General features: G+C 38.6%; 1 protein-coding gene across 1 annotated transcript in view; it reads right to left on the bottom strand.

Annotated features, from left to right (window-relative positions):
- Positions 1-17,427, bottom strand: part of CUBN (cubilin) — a 143,091-nt gene that overhangs the window by 40,210 nt on the left and 85,454 nt on the right. Inside the window, 14 exon segments of the mRNA XM_058808268.1 lie at positions 656-862; positions 1,795-1,966; positions 3,470-3,651; positions 4,057-4,197; positions 4,496-4,705; positions 6,511-6,689; positions 7,730-7,904; positions 9,230-9,413; positions 9,703-9,893; positions 10,747-10,893; positions 11,226-11,423; positions 12,075-12,264; positions 13,929-14,110; positions 15,011-15,216. Coding sequence (XP_058664251.1) covers positions 656-862; positions 1,795-1,966; positions 3,470-3,651; positions 4,057-4,197; positions 4,496-4,705; positions 6,511-6,689; positions 7,730-7,904; positions 9,230-9,413; positions 9,703-9,893; positions 10,747-10,893; positions 11,226-11,423; positions 12,075-12,264; positions 13,929-14,110; positions 15,011-15,216 — 2,564 coding nt within the window.

The raw sequence follows: 17,427 nt of genomic DNA, 5'->3' as shown, positions 1-17,427 counted from the left end.
TCATGTGACATTTCCAGTTGCTTGCTCTTGTGGATAAAGATGTTCAAATATGCAGGGATACCACTGGTGCAATAATCCTGTGATTTTTTTTTTTCATTTAAAATGCTTTAGTTTGTGTTTTGCAACATATTCTCACTGGAAATAAGTATTTCTTTTTGAAGAGTCATCTTATAGAACATAAAAATGGATGTGAAGTGGGTATGCAGTCCAGAGGCTATGAATAATTCAAACACTCTTTACTCCATTCCTGCTGTCCCTGGAGATATTTCAGGACCTGAGAGAGAATGGGGAGTGGACCAAATTATTTTCATGACTGCAAATGCCATCTCTCAAGGCAAATGAAGCGAAATTCATATTGTCCCATGTAAAGAGAGTCAGGTGTGTATTGCAAATAGCAAAACTAGTTGTCTCCAAAATGTCTATCTAGTTTTCCATTTTCTCCCCTGAAAGAACCAAATCCATGCATCCATTCCTCTGGTAGTGAAATCCCATTTCTTATCATGGATGCAACATGGAAGGCAGGATTTGAACACTTTCAAATGAACAGATTCTACAACAGACACTCCCTTCAAATATATATGAATGAGATTTGGCACAGAGTTGTACAATCAGAATTTTGACAGGCTTCATCCATTCCCCTGCTGAACATACAAACCTATTCGTAGCTCTAGGTGGTCATACTGGCAGTTCTGGTGATGTTCCAAGTGGAAATCCTCAAAAGATATATAAATGGATGAATTGTAGTGAGAGGGATTTTCAATGATCCATTCACAGTTCAGGTTACTTGTGTAATTTCCGATGCCATCATAACCAGGAGAAGAGAAATCCCCACCTGTGTGTGCCATCAGGATTCCACCACAAACTGCAGAAACAAAATATGGCTTATTTAAAAGAAGTAATGATTCTTGTATGAGGAGAAATCCTGCCCCTCTTCATTCAGGTATGCTCACATCAGAAAGCACATGCTGATTAGATCAAAACCTTTTCCATCTTCTAACTTTTGTATAACTTACTGCTCTGTAGAAGAGAATTCCTCTCTGTTTCCCTGGAATTTATTGGCAAGTCTTTAAAAACACACATTTAAAGCAAAGAACAATTATTTATAGGATCAAATAAAATATTTCAGCAACACTATCAATATAACAGGCATTATTTAATATTTTTATAAAATCTCACTACAGCTTCAGTTCAGTATTGCTCAGCGCTACTCATTACCCAATTCTAGGCTCAAGAGAAAAAATTTCATGGAAGATACCCTCAATGCCGTAATAGGATGCTTGGGGTGGGAGCTGGAAAATAAGTTCAAAAGGCTCAAGGCTGTAGTAGTAAGGCTGTGCCAGCTGCCTCCTCTCTGGAGGCTGAGCTTGCAAAAGTAGGTTAGCTGCACTCTTTCACAAGCTACAATAAATTAATTACCCCCCTGAGTAATAAGGAAGCACTTGAATTATTCAATTTGTCTATAGCACTATGCTTTCTGAAACTTTTCATGGAATAAGGCCACTTCAGACCATCTCTTACTCAAGACTCTGTACAAAAAAAATAAATCAGTAGGGACATCAGGTACTGTCATCTGTACAAAGCCACATGAAGTCCATTGCTCACAGAGATTCTCCAATTTTTTTCAAGTTCTTTCAGCTAATTAAAGATAAATATCCATTCCCATCCAGAGATGAAAACAAAAAAAGGTATCAGAGATTTGTTATCTGTTTAGGTAATTTTGTTTTACGTGTGCCAGTACTCTAGCTATGAAATGACTTACCAGAGATCATCACTCAAGTAAAAAACATACGCTACCTGCATCTTCACTAGAGGTGTATGAGACACTGAAGCCTCTGGCTGCACGGGATATATCTGTCACCAAAATGACTTTCATTGTGTTTCCACTGGATTTCACCTCCGTGCCTGGATTCACCTCCCCACACAGCTTGGCCAGCTGGGGAGAGTTTTGCCCAAGGCCATTGTAAACCTGTGGAGTCAAAATAAACTCTTATGACACCAATATACAGTCTTATGAGCATCTCCTGTGTAATTTAAGAGTGTTTGCACCCTTTAATACAAAATTCACTGATGTCCCTCACAAGGGGTTAGTTCTCACATCTACCCAAACCTTGGAAGAAACTTTCATGGCCTTGAGTGGATGAGGCACTGAAGTAAACATCAAAATAACTTGCTTATTTTAGTGAAATACAAACATATTCTCTCCCTCTCTCCCTCTCTCCTTTTTCAAACAGAAATTGAAATATTTTTATTGAGAAGACCACTGCGGTTTAGCACAATATTTATATATTCAATCATTTAATAATGCCAGCTACTGATCATATTAATTTCATTTCAAATCATAATCTGTATTCTTTTTAAAGCCAACATGAGCTTTATCGAAATATTCTCCAACACACTGAGTGCTGGTGTGCATTTCTGATTATTTCAAACATTTCACTTTTTGATGATCCAGGGATATTTTGCTCCGTTTCTTCATGCACCCTTTAGCCTTGGAATTAATTTCCTTCTTTCTACTCTGCAGTGCAAGCAAGGCAGAAATTACATTTCCCACTGAGACTTGGAATATATTAGAGTATTGAAGGCAGAAAAGTCAGCAGGAAAAATTTTCCTTTAAGAGATCATTATCTGATAAAAAGCCAGCTGCCAAAGGTTTGTCTAAAGCATCTGTGAAGAAAAACAAGGGAAACATCATCTACAAACCTCAAGGGATGAATAGCTACTTCAGACCCCCATGCTTGTACTTGGATTGGCTTCTGATCATCCTACAGTTAATTCCTGTGTTTGCACTGCTTATCTGAGGAAGTGGGAAGCTAAACTCTACTTCACATTCCTGCAATTTCAGAGGAATCATATTTTGAGGCATCTGACCAGGTCCAGGTCTGTGTGCCAGGCTTGAATTTTTTTTCACTAAATAACCAGAAATCAAAAATAAACATGGTAAAGTAACCAATATCTACCTTTTTTTCAAGGTGGAGAGTGATATACAAGTAAAGTTTCTTGGGGTTTCTCCATCTTTAATTCAGAGCAGCCATTTGCTGCAATCTCTGTCTTTTTCTACTTCTTTTATTAATAGACAGCAAACAGTAACAACAGCAGTAGATATTCCTTAAGTCAATAAAACCTGGGACTGACTGATGGATTTTGTTTGCCCAGAAAAGAGACATTGAAAGCTTTCAAAAACCCAATATTTTTTTCATAATTGATAAAAAGACAACAAAAGTGATTCCTTGAATCCTTTTACTCTGCCTGGACCACAATATCAAAATTTCCATACTCCACAATAAGGAGATGAGTTTAGATGCTCCACAGTGGTAACTTTCTCTCATTTATCTGCTTTCCCCAGATTAAATTACGATTTGTCTAAAAACCATATATAGACCTGTGAGTGACCTTTCAGCTTTATTACATCCATTAATTCTCCACAAAGGGATTAGGAAGAGCATCTTCTGGCTCTACACCCAATACTCACAGCCACATAATCTGATGAGCAGCTCCAGTGCTCTTCAGTTTTCATGTCATTAATGGTGAGGGTGACACGTCGCCCTTCTCCCACTGTGATCCTCCATTCACACACCCGGTTATGGGGGTAGAGGTTAGGGTAGTTGGGTGAAGTAAATGTTCCAACAGGTGCAGTAAGATCCCCACCACATTCTGAAAGATCCAAATATTGGTACACTTCTCAGACTAAAGCATTGCTTATAGAATTGTAGCAAAAAAAAAAAAAAAAAAAAAAAATCAGTTTTGTGAGAAAAAGAGATCTTGAGAGGATTTGATTCCCCTACTCTGTCCATATGTTTGTCTAAACAGCCAAGTTCCTGCCAGTCTGTATCACTCAGTCATAAAAGCAGCTGAGTATTAACTGACCACAGCAACTCCTTTTAGTCTAATTGTTAATATTTCCTTCTCTGAAGGGCTCCCTTCAGAAGCCTGGGTGACCCACAGGCTTTGATGCCAGATGATGCAAGCCTCTCATTGTGGCAAGACTGAGACATATATGACTTTGGTCTATGGTATAAGTTGCTCCCTGAGAATAGATTTGAACCCTACAAATCCAACCTTCAGTACTGGAATCAAAGCGCAGTCTGAATCCCCGGGCATTGACTGATCCATCAGTGACAAACTTGACATAAGCAAAACTGTCAGAGGTGTCCACAGCATCAGGGAGAGTGTTACCACAGTACCTGCCCAACAAATTTCCTGCAAAAATCACATAGAGAAAGAGAAATTTATATAAATATATTATTTATATTTATACTGAAGGTCACTTTCCAATTCAACTGGAAAGGCAGGAGTAAACTAGTGGAGTCGAGTTATTGTTGGCAAATAGAAGGGTGTTGTTTGCCTGACTTTGCACCATCAAGAAAGGCAGACAATAAAACACTGCACATTGAAAAGGCTCACTTTATACTCAAAGGGAAATGCTTTCAGGAACCTCAGATGAGGTTTCCTAGTAGTACTAGGGAGGGGAAGACAAACACTGAAATAATTCTCAGACCAGAAGTGTTGTATTCTCGGATCTCCACGAAGTCATTTGTGCACCCAGCAGAGCTTTGGATGTCCAGGCCTTCTAGTCTGATGGTAAGATAGTGGCCCCAGGGACCCTGCAGAAACCATTCACACAGCAGGTTGTCTTGATAATGAAGGTCAGGATACCCCGTGCTCTCAATGATACCACTTTGTCCTATCACTGTCCCACCACAGGGAGCTGCAAAAGGAAGAATATTATTTGGTTGACTAAAGAACATCACAGAGATGATCTTTCTCATAAATAAGACTTACAGGTAAGGTACAACTGACTTGTTCTCTAACTGTGGTAATAAGACAGGAATTACCTTCCAATTAAAAATCTTCCATGTTCTCAATCTAATTCAATCAGTCCTGGTTGCTGTTATGTTTTATTTTTTTTCACATCCCCTCCCCCCCATACCCACACACACCTTGCCATTGCAAACATCCCTTCCTCTCTTTTGTATCTCTTATAATTTGAATAAACTCACAGTTTTCAATCTAATCTCTATCTATGCCCATATTTACCAGAAAACCTTGTAAACATGTAACTGGTAAATTAAAAAGAAATGAAACTTGCTAAGTGTGGATCTCAATTTTTTCTGACAGACAAAAGTTGACTTCTGGTTTGAGTCAACAGTTGTAGTTCAGATTCCTTTTTCCTTTCATCCCTTCCTACTCACTCTTTGTGATGCCTTAGTGAGTAATCACTGCACAGTGTGTAAAACAGCTATTAATTTTTAATTGTATCTCTCTGAACACTCATTTCTCTGCTGTACCTGCAAACCTAAGTTTGTAGCAAGGCATACAGCAAACATGTGCTTACAGGCACATGGTGTGACTCTGGTGGTCATGTGTAGATCCAGGAGCTGGACCTTGATTATCCTTGTGGTTCCTTTCCAAATCAGGATATTTTATGATTCTATGAAACAATATTCCCAGGTGGATTTTTTTTTTAGTGGATTCTGTGTCTGTTAGTTACGATCTTTCCATGGCAGTAACAGTTGTGTTCATAATGCCAGTTCTGTGAGTCATTAGTGGTTTGTTTCAGGATGACTGACATTCAGCTAAGATACTGTAAATTTGTTACAGTTAAATGTAAATTATGGCTTCATATACTAATAAGAAGCCTACTAATATGTAAGCTTCTTCAGTTTTCACATTCAGAAATATGATAGCACTCTATTTTGGCTTTAGTGTTTCAGATCTAATGCAATGAGCAAAATTCTGTATTAAAAAATACAGTTCACTACTTTGCCTTTGAGAAATTAACAGTCCTAAGATTTCCTATATACATGACACTAATGTAATGGCTGTTATTCTTTGAAGATTATTAACATAATCAAAACAAAAAAAGTATCATAATTCTGAATTTGATCAAGGACTATTTTTTCTTGAATTTAAATGTTTTTCTAGTGCATTCTAACTCTGTTTGTGCAGCTTGAGAAGAAGTAACTAAAGTATTTCTTTCCCAGATAGCAAATAATGGTTTTCATAGCTCATTCCTTTTCCAGTCCATTATTATGCTGCCCCTGTTTATCTAGCAGCTTTTTTATAGATCTATTTACATTTACATAGAGACGCTCCTAATTTGTTATTCTACCACCAATTCTCAGCGGATCTTCACACTCCCCTTCAGAACCCTGCTCATGAAAGTGACACTAAATTTGCAGGCTGAAAATCAAACCATGTTACATGATTTTATCCACACTGACCTTTTTCCTACTGCTCCTTTGACAATTGGCTTTGGCAAGTGGTTATCCAGTGGTTGTTTCTGCTACTGCTGCTGGTCTATGAGCTCTTTCCTATTAATATTCCCCTAATTTTCAGCTCTTTCCAGGTGCAGAACATGCTGATATTCTGAAGCCTTAGCTCCAATAGTAACTGAAAGAGGCATCTTCCTGTCAGCCCATCCCACAGGTCTGATTTAAGCCCTATTACAGAAGTCTAACACTTGAAACAAAAATCTTTAAAATCATAGAAAATGACAAATGCAAGCATTACCAATGGAGTATTTAGCATTGAATCCCACGTGTGTGGCACTGTTGTCAGACCTGAACCTTAGGTACATGACGGCTCCTGAGGATCTCTGTGAGCTGGGCCTCAAACCTCCACAGAGCCTGGCAATGAGGGGGGCACTGGAGTCGGCGCCGCTGCGCAGCTCCAGGTAACTGGAAGTGCAGCTGGAAGAGGAGACAATTTTATTTTCAGTGTATAGCAGCGGTGGTTCAAAATCATTCCAGTATGTGCACAAAGACATGAAGCTGTAGTGAATTAGATTGGTTTCCATGCAGTGTAACCAGGACAGAAACAACAAGATCATAATCTATTGCAGTTATGTAATAATTGAATCAAAAGAAGTGCAAGAAACATTGAAAACGATTCATCTAGAACTCAGTCTGTGATCAGATCAGATCGGACAGGAGCAAATTCTGGGTGGGGATATGAACAACACTGGTGAAGTAGTTGTGATCATCTTAAATACATTTTATTGGCAGGATTCAGATTCAGCAGATATTCCCTATTAGTCTCACTGAGAGGTGTTGAATTAAGGGACAACAAGAAGACAGATTAAGGGAACAAAAATTCAATTCTGGGTTCTAATTAGGTGGGCATACAAAGACCCAAAATATCTTAAATATAAGCTTTGCCTTCAGAATGGTGCAGTTGTCCTGGATGCCAGAAAGGACACCTTTGGGATTCTCAATCCTTTGCCATTTTTCCTGGATATGGTTTCACAGGCTCACCTTTTTCTTACAGCCCCTACCAATGAAGCTACATCAGCTGGAAAACAACCTTTTTTTATGGTCCAGGCAGGGAGTGCAAAATGTGTAGACCCATTGCAAACCAGCTGCCAGGCAATGGAGGAGGGAGGCAAAGTGTCATGGTGGGAATCCATTGGCTTTAAAAGCACCCAAGAGTCCAAAATACTGAAAATCTGAATATGAAAGAACTCTGGAGCACAGATTTTACAGAAAGCACCCTTGTATCATGGATGTTTCCACTTTTTCTGTCATACTAGTTTCTTTTATGCATAGCAACGTCCTAGGAATGTAAGCCAAAGACCTGATAGCGTCAGTGATCTCTCAAAAATTTCTTAACACCATTTGACTTTAAATATAGAAGTGTTTGTCCTCTGGGAGGAATTAGAGAAAGTAACAGAGAAAGAAAAGTCAGAATGGAGTCTCTGAAGAAAAATAGGCAAAACAATGTGGATGTATACTTTGGTGAAGGTTCAATGTAAAACTGATCTTCAAACTGCAGCTCTACTGCATGTCCATTGGGAGCAGTGATGGTCCAGACACAGTCAGCATGCGGAGGGTAATTGCTCGGGTAGTTGGGGGAAGATGTGTATCCACTGGGGTTGAAATCACTGATATAAATGTTCCCTCCACAGGCTGGGAATGAAAAGATCACCAGTAAAAAACAACATGAAAAGGAAATGAGTGAGGCATCAAAAAATGACTTATCACAATATTCCAACAGAGTTTCCTTTTGATGTCATGCAGTCACATAAAAAAACAAATGCATTCTATTGCTTGCTGTGGAAAAGCATTTTAACGCAGTAGAATCCTATACTCCTGTGCTCCTGCTTACCTAGTCATCCTCATTTCCAAATATTCAGGGTCCTGAACTGAACTGCTATTACTTCTTCCTTGGATTGCTTATAAAACAAGCGAAAAACGTATTTCTTGCCTTGTTACTATGCCAATTCCCAAGAGCTAGGAAGCCCATTAGTCAGACCCATCAATATATCTGTAAATCATTCCCAACTTCTACTTTTCAAGAACTGAAATGTCTGAGATAATAATGAATGTGTGAGGAATGCCAGTCAGAGCAAACATGAATGTTTGTTCAGGTCCTTTACCTGACAAAAATATCTTTATTTTGACTAGAACCTTTTTGTCCTAAACTCCTCTACATTCTAGCAGTACCGGTTAACCTGGGGCTTTACTCAGGTTCCATGAATAGAAGTGGTAGAAATGCTATTGCACAGCTTCACCTATTCTCCTCATGAATTCTCTGAAGTAATGCTAATTCTTTGGGGCAGCAGGGAAAAATAGGCCAAAATCAAGCACTTGAAGATTTGAGCTGATTGACAGGTTGCCTTGGTTGTTTAGATACTCTGTTTAACAGGTCTCCAGGTGTGCCAACTGGCATCTGTCATGAACACAGTGGGATAACTGCAAATGCCAAGTTTGTGATTTCCTCCTGGGACCTGGTGTCTATTTTGTTCATTCTTTCAAAGAAGTTAGCTTTGGCAATTAATTTTATTTTCTCAGCTGGGAGTAAAACTTGTGAGAAATGTTGGCACCTTTCTAGACACACTACCCTGAAAAGCTCCTGACTTCATGTAGTGCTTGCATGGGGTACTAAATGTTCAAAATAAAGTTCTTGTTTCCAGGAGACTTTCCTTTCCTGTATGAATTTTTACATCTCTTCCTAACTGTAGGTGCTACTTCCCTACTAAAGGGTCTCTTTTTTATTTCTCACTTTTTTTCTTAATCTATCTTTAATATTTTCAGGTTCTGTGACCTGAGCCTGATACTCTTTAAAAAGGAGAAATCTGAGTGTCAGATCAGAAATTATGCACTACAGGACATTTTTGCAGACATCTGATTTTACCAGGGTTGTGACTTTGAACAAAAATATCCTTTAAGAGGACAAACTCCGAGTTACATATGTATAAATTACAGAATTTAAGTTTGTTACTTAGACTTACCTAGACTCTTAGCCTCATATCTCAGTTTGAATCCTTGACCCTCATTGCTGCTGTCAGAAGTGAAGTGGACAAAGAGCTGATTGTCTGTGGTGTACATGGTGGAGACGGGGCTGCTTCCACAAAAACGTCCATTCCCTCTGGCAGACACCAAAGGTGGGGCTGCATTATCTAACCCATTCTTCAGCTAAAACAGAAATTGCTAATGTTACTCAAGCAAACAGCCCTGGAATGTAAACTTTGTGCACACACCATCTTAATGCTTCCAGCCACAGGGGAAATTAATAAACTAGTGATTAATTAATGTACATTAATAAAAAAGAGAGAGAGAGTGAGATAGAGAGAAATATCTTTGGTATTTCTCTTTTGGCAGTTGCACCCCATGACATTTTGAGCTGCTCTACTGACAAGTAAATCTGTAAGATTCAGTAGCTTTAACAGCTTTGAGGATTTGGTGACCCAGCCAATAACCTCACCTCTACGTAATCTCCAAGGGTGCAGGAAGTGTCCTCACTCTGAATCTGGAAAGGCTGTTCAAAATGAACAGCAATGATAGATCCAGTGGCTACCACTACATGCCAGGAACAATTTAGATCAGGAGAATAGTTTTGAGGGTAGTTGGGGGATGTTATCACACCCCTGCCTGTGTGCAAATAGCCTCCACAACCTAAAAAATAAAAAAAAGATAAAAGTTGAAGCAAAGAGAAAAACCCCAAAAGTGTCAACTATTCACCTATTCATTTTGAGAAAAACCCTGTCTCCAAAAACATGTGATGGGTTAAAATAAATTTTGGAATGAGTGTTTGAAGAGCTGAGGGGCACATGATGAATGATCTCCCAAATCACAAGCTTATAGATTTCAAGATGACACACCAAAATCCTGACCGTGAGACTGTTCTCAGACTTAGCAGATGAATCAGCAGGCAGCAATGTCCAGGACCTCCCACAGCATGAGTTTATCATTACCCTGTCTGAGGACATTGCTTCTAGCCATGGACCAAAGCACTGCCATCTACTCCAGCTGCCAGTCAGAAAACCTTCCCCACTTGTCACTGTTGCCCAAACACTTTCTTGGTGCCTCAGCCCATTCAGGAATCTGTCATCATTCCTGAGTTCATGTGGGAGGACTGTTGCTGGAAATTGCTGACATTCCTGATAGAATTTATACAGATTCCTGCATTTGCCTCTTTCTGCTTTGAGTCATTTATTTCTTTCTCTTAGCTAAGCATTCTTTCACCCTTCAGCTGAGCTGTTATAAACTTAGGCAAATGCTTTTCTTTCTTTTGAGAAGTGACTGGTCAGGTTGAATCATGCTTTGTTGCATTATATTGCTGGGAAAACAGCAAATTTTAGCTTTGTAGAGTAAGAAATTTATTAACACATATTCATGAGAGGCGAATAATTAGATGTGTATATAATTAATTAAACTGTAGACAGCTCTTAACAATGCCAGACTCTCTTACCCCATTGCTAGCAGCAAGGCAGACATTTATCTGGGGGAGAAGAGAAATGAGTCTTACTTTTGTGATAAGAGGCATTAAAGCCAGCTCCAGTGATGCTGGCATCCGAAGTGAAGTGGAGGAACATTGCTTCTCCAGTTGATCTTATTGGCCCAGGAGGTTCTCGTCCACACACAGTAGCCAGTACTGGGGAAAGGCTGTTGTCTCCTGGGATGAAAATAACAAATTAGTGCTACAACTGAATTAGTCCATGTGTGCCTGCCTGTTGCTGTGGCTCACACTTTCAGGAAGGTGCTTTTCAAGACCTTTAACCCCTTACAGATTCAGAAATACTTTTATAGATCACCAAATATTTTGCTAGACTTTGTTAATTTTATTTTAACTAGAAGAATGTCTCAAAATAGAGGAAGAGTACTGTTTTAGGGCATGTTCCTGTTGCTATCTAGATTGATTAGGCTCAGTGGAGATGAGAATTTGAGGTATTTGGACCTTGGGTCTCTACTGCACCGTGACAGGGTAGGGCAAGATTGGCTTCTCACCATCTTTGATAATAAGTTTGTCGTAGTTGCATGAGCTGTGAGATTCTATGTCTAGTGCCAGGATATTGAGTTCCACAGTGGATCCAGGAGCTCTGATAAGCCACATACAGTCCTCAAAATTTCTGTAATTCTGTGGCCAGCTTGGTGAGAAGAGGAATGAAGGTGTTTCTTCAGTTGTTACAGACCCTCCACATGCGCCTGTCATGGACAAGAAGACAAAAAAAGAAAGCATCCTCTTTTTAAACTGAATTCACCCCTCATGTAATATAAAATGACAGTCCTACAATAAAGCGCAATGAAGGCACAGGGATGATGTGTGCAGCTACAGTAATGCAGGAATTCTTCAACTTCAGTTTGGATTGGAAATATAAAACTTGAAAATCCTCATCTAAAAGGATGTTCCTGTGCCACCTGCTGCAACAATGTTGTGATCTATTTTATCTTGAGGAATATCTAACAAAATACCTAAGAGCATCTACCGCAGTTTAAGAGAAGTTATTGTGCTTGTTTCATATCACAATAACCAATGATTTAGAATGGTTAATCAAGAGGGATAATTTGCCATGAAAGCATAACAAATGTTTAGATTTAATTAAATACCTGTGTAAAGAAAAATGATCCTCTAGCAACATGCTTATTTTTAGAACACTGTAAATTAGTCTATCTAAGAGTTTCTAGAAGTTGTTTTTAAAAGATAGTAAAATGCTTCATTAAAATGTTGCTGAAATCTTTCTCTCATTAATAACTTGGGCTTTCTCTAGAGGGGAAGTTTGTTTGGATTTCTTTAAGTAAAGCTGAGTGTATCACTGGCTGTACCACTTGCAGCTGTGGAACTCACTGAAAACCCACCTCTAGCAATGGTCCGTGTAACAGAAGAAGCATCCACTGCATACCACTCCAAAAGAAAGCCTTTTCCAGTCACAGAGGAATCTGACTGGAACTGGATTGTCATGGAACTGCCAGAGGATGCAAAAGAGGCAGGGTCTGCACCACAGTATGTTGCAACAAGACGAGCATGAACTGTGGACCCATCAAACACCTGCAGAAAGAAGAACAGTGCTGTTCCTCACAGAGCCAGATTTTCATCTGCCCCATACTCAGCAAATTCCCAAGGAGAAAATTACCCTCTTTCAATCAGTGAGGGATCTTTGAACATATCCAAGTTAGAGAGAAACCTCTCTTATAAAAAGGAAATAAAATCTTCCTTTCCATTATATGCAGTTAAAAGTGAAGCTTTCACAGAAGAAGTATCTGAATGAAAGTCATCAAATTCACCTCATTCCCTATCACAGGGCTGCTCTTTGGGGACATAGAATGACATCCCACTTTAAAAAGAGTCCAAAAGTACAATTTTTACTCTTGATGGGAAAAAAACCAACAAACCATGATATGCAGGGGAGAGAAAAAGAATTACTTTTCTTTTCTTTCCTTTATCTTTTTTCCACCCACTGAGGAACATATGTATTTTGAATTCTATCAGATAAATATACAGAAATATTTTCTTTATATATTTATAACCCAAAATCTTGTCTGGTTACAAGGTGTTTCTCCTTTGCCACCTTTTAAGCTTATTTTGTTCTTCTCATCTACCACCCAGTAAAAATGTCCAGTAGAGGAAGATAAGAATTATTAAATAAACATTAACATTGCATTAATAATTTGATCCTTGAGTGAGATTAAAGATCAGACTGGTTTGCACCCACTAAATGTCTACCTGGTTTAAGAAACTCATTTTGCCTTCAGAGGGACAAAGAAAGGCAGGCAGAGTTAGGAGAAAAAAATGCTGCTAGTATATGACATGAGGTGAAAGAAAAAGTTTTATTTCCATTTTGAACTAATATTACATTTGAATATCAGTAAATTAATAATGAACTAAAAATATTGAACTAGCATTAACTTTCTCAAAAAGAAAAAAAGGATAATTGATTAATTACCTGCTTAAAAAAAAAAAGAAAGCAAGAAGAGATTTACCTTATTTAAGTGATTATGTTGGCTAAGTTCAGAAAGAAGTTGTATTCTCTATTGTTCATTTTGCTTAGCACTATGGGTGCTGTGTTGAAGATGCCCCTGCTTATTACTGGGGGCTTGAACTAGATAAGCTGTAAAAGGCCCCTTCCAAGTCCAAACTATTCCACTATTCTATTTTTTAACCCATCTAGACTATAGTACAGGGAGGGTACAGAGAAACAATCAAACTGCAAGAAAGAGGCGCCCTTCTGCCACCAGCAGCCAAATTACTGATGCAGAGAGCAAAGAAGGCACAAGAATTGTTCCTTGTAGGATTTTAGAATAACTTTATTTTTAGAAGCATTTAGATGTTACTATCACTGTTGTCCTTAACAATCATGGAACAAATTTCAGTCTGGCATCTGACCTGAAATTCTTTAATAGTAATATTCAGGATTGTATAATTGTGGACTTATTTTCAGTAAATTTCAAACTTGGAAATATCTGTTAGGGAGCTAAAGAGTATAAATAAATAAATAATTATTTAATATATAATTGAATATATTTTTGAATACATACAATATATATTATTGAATATATAATACTCTTCCCATACATAATAATTATTGAAAGGACAACACAGCAAAAACAGTAAGCCACACCACACCCTCAGAAATGCTCCCCATTCATCCTGTAGGTTTCTCTATTCATCCATTTTACTAAAGTTGATAAAATAACTTGTCAGAAGGAAATCACCTTTAGGCTGTCATACTGGCACCTGTGATGATTTTCAATATCCATCTGCAGGACGCGGGCGTGGATAACCTGGGAAGCGTTAACGCTTATCCGCCACTGGTAATTGGAATTGGGAGGATAACTCCTGGGCCACTGGGGGGAGGCTATTTGTCCTCTCTCTCCCACAATGTCATTTCCAAACACTGAAAAACAAGAAGGACACAACTAATGCCTCTAATTCATGTACAGCAAAAGAAAAGCTGGGGGGCCCGTGTGATTTAGTTTGGGACTGGATGGTGCGGTAAGGCTGTAAAACATCTCAGACAGCTCGAAGATTTACATCCAATTATCTTCTTGTTTTGAGAGATGCAGTGTTCCCTTTTCTGAAAGAAATTACCCATTTGAGCCATATGGGTCTACCTGTAGGGGAAGCAGGAAGACAGCACACCTAAACTCCTCCCTGACTCTGACTACTTTATATTCATTTCTACCCAAAATCATTAAAGAATTTTTTTAAATGCCTGTGCACATTCTCGTGAAAAATGGTTCTGACTTCACTGAGGTCTGAACTATTGATAATTCATTTTGAAAAGGAGTTAAATCTCAAAAGAAGGGAAATTATTAGAAGTTTAGCTTGCATAATCAAAATGGCCATGAATGTTTAGCTTCCGCAGTCTGTTCAAGCATCAAGTCAGACTGATGTTGGCAGTAGTCCATTGAAATACTGGATCTATAAATTGGCATAATTCCCTTTTTTCTAATTCCACTCCCTGGTTGATGGCATCTAGATCCAAACCAGAAGATGAACACTGTCACACTCAAAAAAAAACCAAAAAAAGCAAAAAAAAAACCAACAAGAAAGCTGAGAAATAAATACTTTTTCTTAATTTTCCAATTGCCTAATAAATATGATATACTTCTTGCATGTTTAAGAGCACTCCCTTTACATTCCGTAGAGGTTTTACAAAATATTTTTAAATTTACTTTTTGACATCAGCAAATATTTTCTAATAGACTTTAGAGACCCAAACAACCCCTTTTTAGAATAATTTCAGAAGTACTATGAAAGAACAATAGCTTTCAATCAAATTACATCTACTCACAGTGAGAGAAGGTGGCCCTGAAGCCAACACCTGTGCCTGAGGTGTCTGAGACAAACTTGACCCAGAGGATATGTCCAACAGTTGATGTGTAATTGGAAGGGAAGGAGCTCCCACAGAACCGTCCTGCCAGCGTGCCTGTGTCACTCCCTTCCCGAATCTCCAGGTAATCCTTGGTGCAGCCACTGCTGTCCTCCAGCTGAAATGCTCTGTTCCAACACAGCAGAAGAGCATTAGCACACACAGGACTGGCACATAGTTCAGAGTGTGGCCTGCCAGGCCAATAATCCCACTGTGGATGGTATCCTTCTGTAAGGCTTAGGAAAAGGGCAGCAACAAAACCCTCAGCACCTGCCAAGGCCACCAATACAGGGCACGACTTTCCAGCTCCTTATTTTATAACAGAGCTTCAGTGTGCAGAGTTACACATTTTAAGGAGTTCTCAAATGCTTTTAAAATTTCTTGGTTCTCCAAGAACAACCATGAAAGCCCTGAGATATAATCCAGATTTTTAATGTAAATCCAGTGAATGTCGAGTGCAGAGAATATTTTAGCCCCTTCATATGTCTATTATTTCAGCACATGCTGTGGTCAGAAAACAATTGCTGATTTAGTTGCAGTTAGCACCTCAGAGGTCAGAAATCCCTTAGCAGTTCCTCCAGAATTATAAAATATTACTGTTCCTCTGGCCTCTCTGACTTTAACATATCTGGGTGTGCAAAATAATAATAAGGATTGTTATCAACTCTTCTAAAGTACTTTTTATCCCAGAAAAGGAATGATACATAGTAATCAAATTAATTACTAATTATTGCACCAAGGTGAACGATAAATATATTCTAAAAATCATCTGTTATTTTAAATGAATTGCTTTTATACAAACCAACATGGTTTCCAGAAGCAGGCTATAAATATATAGAAAAGATTCCAGAGAGTGCCTCTAATAACCAATGCCTTAAATATTCATGTTTTCTGATACTCTGGTAACAACTTCTCCCTTTCAGATTTGAATATAGCCATATGTGTTCAGCATATCATGCTGTGAAATGGTTCCAACCACTCATCTGGATATATTTCAGAACAATTTAAAGCTAGCCCTCGCATTGCAAGACAGACATTGAAGAAAATTATTGCCTCATGCCAAAAAAAAAACTTTATAACCTCCTAACACTAAATTAAATTAAAAAAATAGTGCTTTCTAACATAATTACTCAATATTTTCCCGAATTTTCACCTTGCCTTTCAGCTATTTGTAACTGAAGAAAAAGAATTAACATCTACTCAGTGTCACTTTATATAAGCAAATGTATGTTCCACTAAAAGTTTCTGCTTCACAGCAGAATTTTGAGTTGTTTCTGAAAAGTTACTGCTTATTTTGTGACATTTTGAAAAATGTTCTCAGGCTTCTGGAAAACATTTTGGAAAATGTTTTCAGGCTGTAGTGCTTTTTCTCTGCTTCAGTGAGTAGTGGAGGAATAGAATGTCCTTTTTATTGCATTAGTGAATCAGCACATGCCTAACAAGTTGTGTCTTATGCAGTCAGTGTGTTACCAGAAAAAATTTCCTTTTGTTCTGATTAATTACAAATGCAGGTTTCAGAGTTAGTTTTGTTTTCCTGCTCATTCTTCATAAGCTTTGCTAAAGGTCAGTGCTCTCTTTCTTGGCAGCAGCCACTGTTTGATGCCTGGAAATGAGGAGGCTCAGAAATCTACCTCATGGGTAAAGAACAACCTAACAACCCTGGTAAAGGACTCCACATAATTCTCCACATGACTTTCTTCTCAGAAGTGTTCAGAGGAAAGTTAGTTTACTACAGGGAAAACAAAATTTCATCACATATTCTTCTGATTATTGTTGTAGCTCCTCTGCTTTAACTGTTGAAGAAATTTTTAAAAATCTAACATCAATTTTAGAATCTCAGAATAGAATCATAGAATGTTTTGAGTTGGAATGGACCTTAAAGATCAAATAGTTTGAAATACTCTGCCATGGACAAGGACATCTTCCACTAGACCAGATTGCCCAGAGCCCCATCCAATCTGGCCTTGAACACTGCCAGGTTTGGGGCATCCACAACTTCTCTGGGCAGCCTGTTCCTGTGCCTCATCACACTCACAGTGAAGAATTTCTAACATCTAATCCAAATCTTGTGCATTATCAGTTTGAAGCTATTGTCCCCTGTCCCGTCCCTGCAGTTCCAGATGAAGATCCCCCTTCATCTTCCCTGTATGCCCCCTTCAGATACTGGAAGGTTGCTAAGAGGTCTCCACACAGCCTTCTCTCCTCTCCCCTCTCCTCTTTTCTCTCTCTCTCTTCCCTGAACAGCCCAAACTTTCTCAGCCCATCTTCGCAAGGGAAGTGCCCCAGTCCCTTTTTCAGCTTTGTGCCTTCCATGTCTTTCTTTAACTGGGGCAACCCAA

Source organism: Ammospiza caudacuta, chromosome 1 (assembly GCF_027887145.1).
Source record: "Ammospiza caudacuta isolate bAmmCau1 chromosome 1, bAmmCau1.pri, whole genome shotgun sequence".
Taxonomy (NCBI): domain Eukaryota; kingdom Metazoa; phylum Chordata; class Aves; order Passeriformes; family Passerellidae; genus Ammospiza; species Ammospiza caudacuta.
This window is presented reverse-complemented; position numbering and strand designations above follow the sequence as displayed.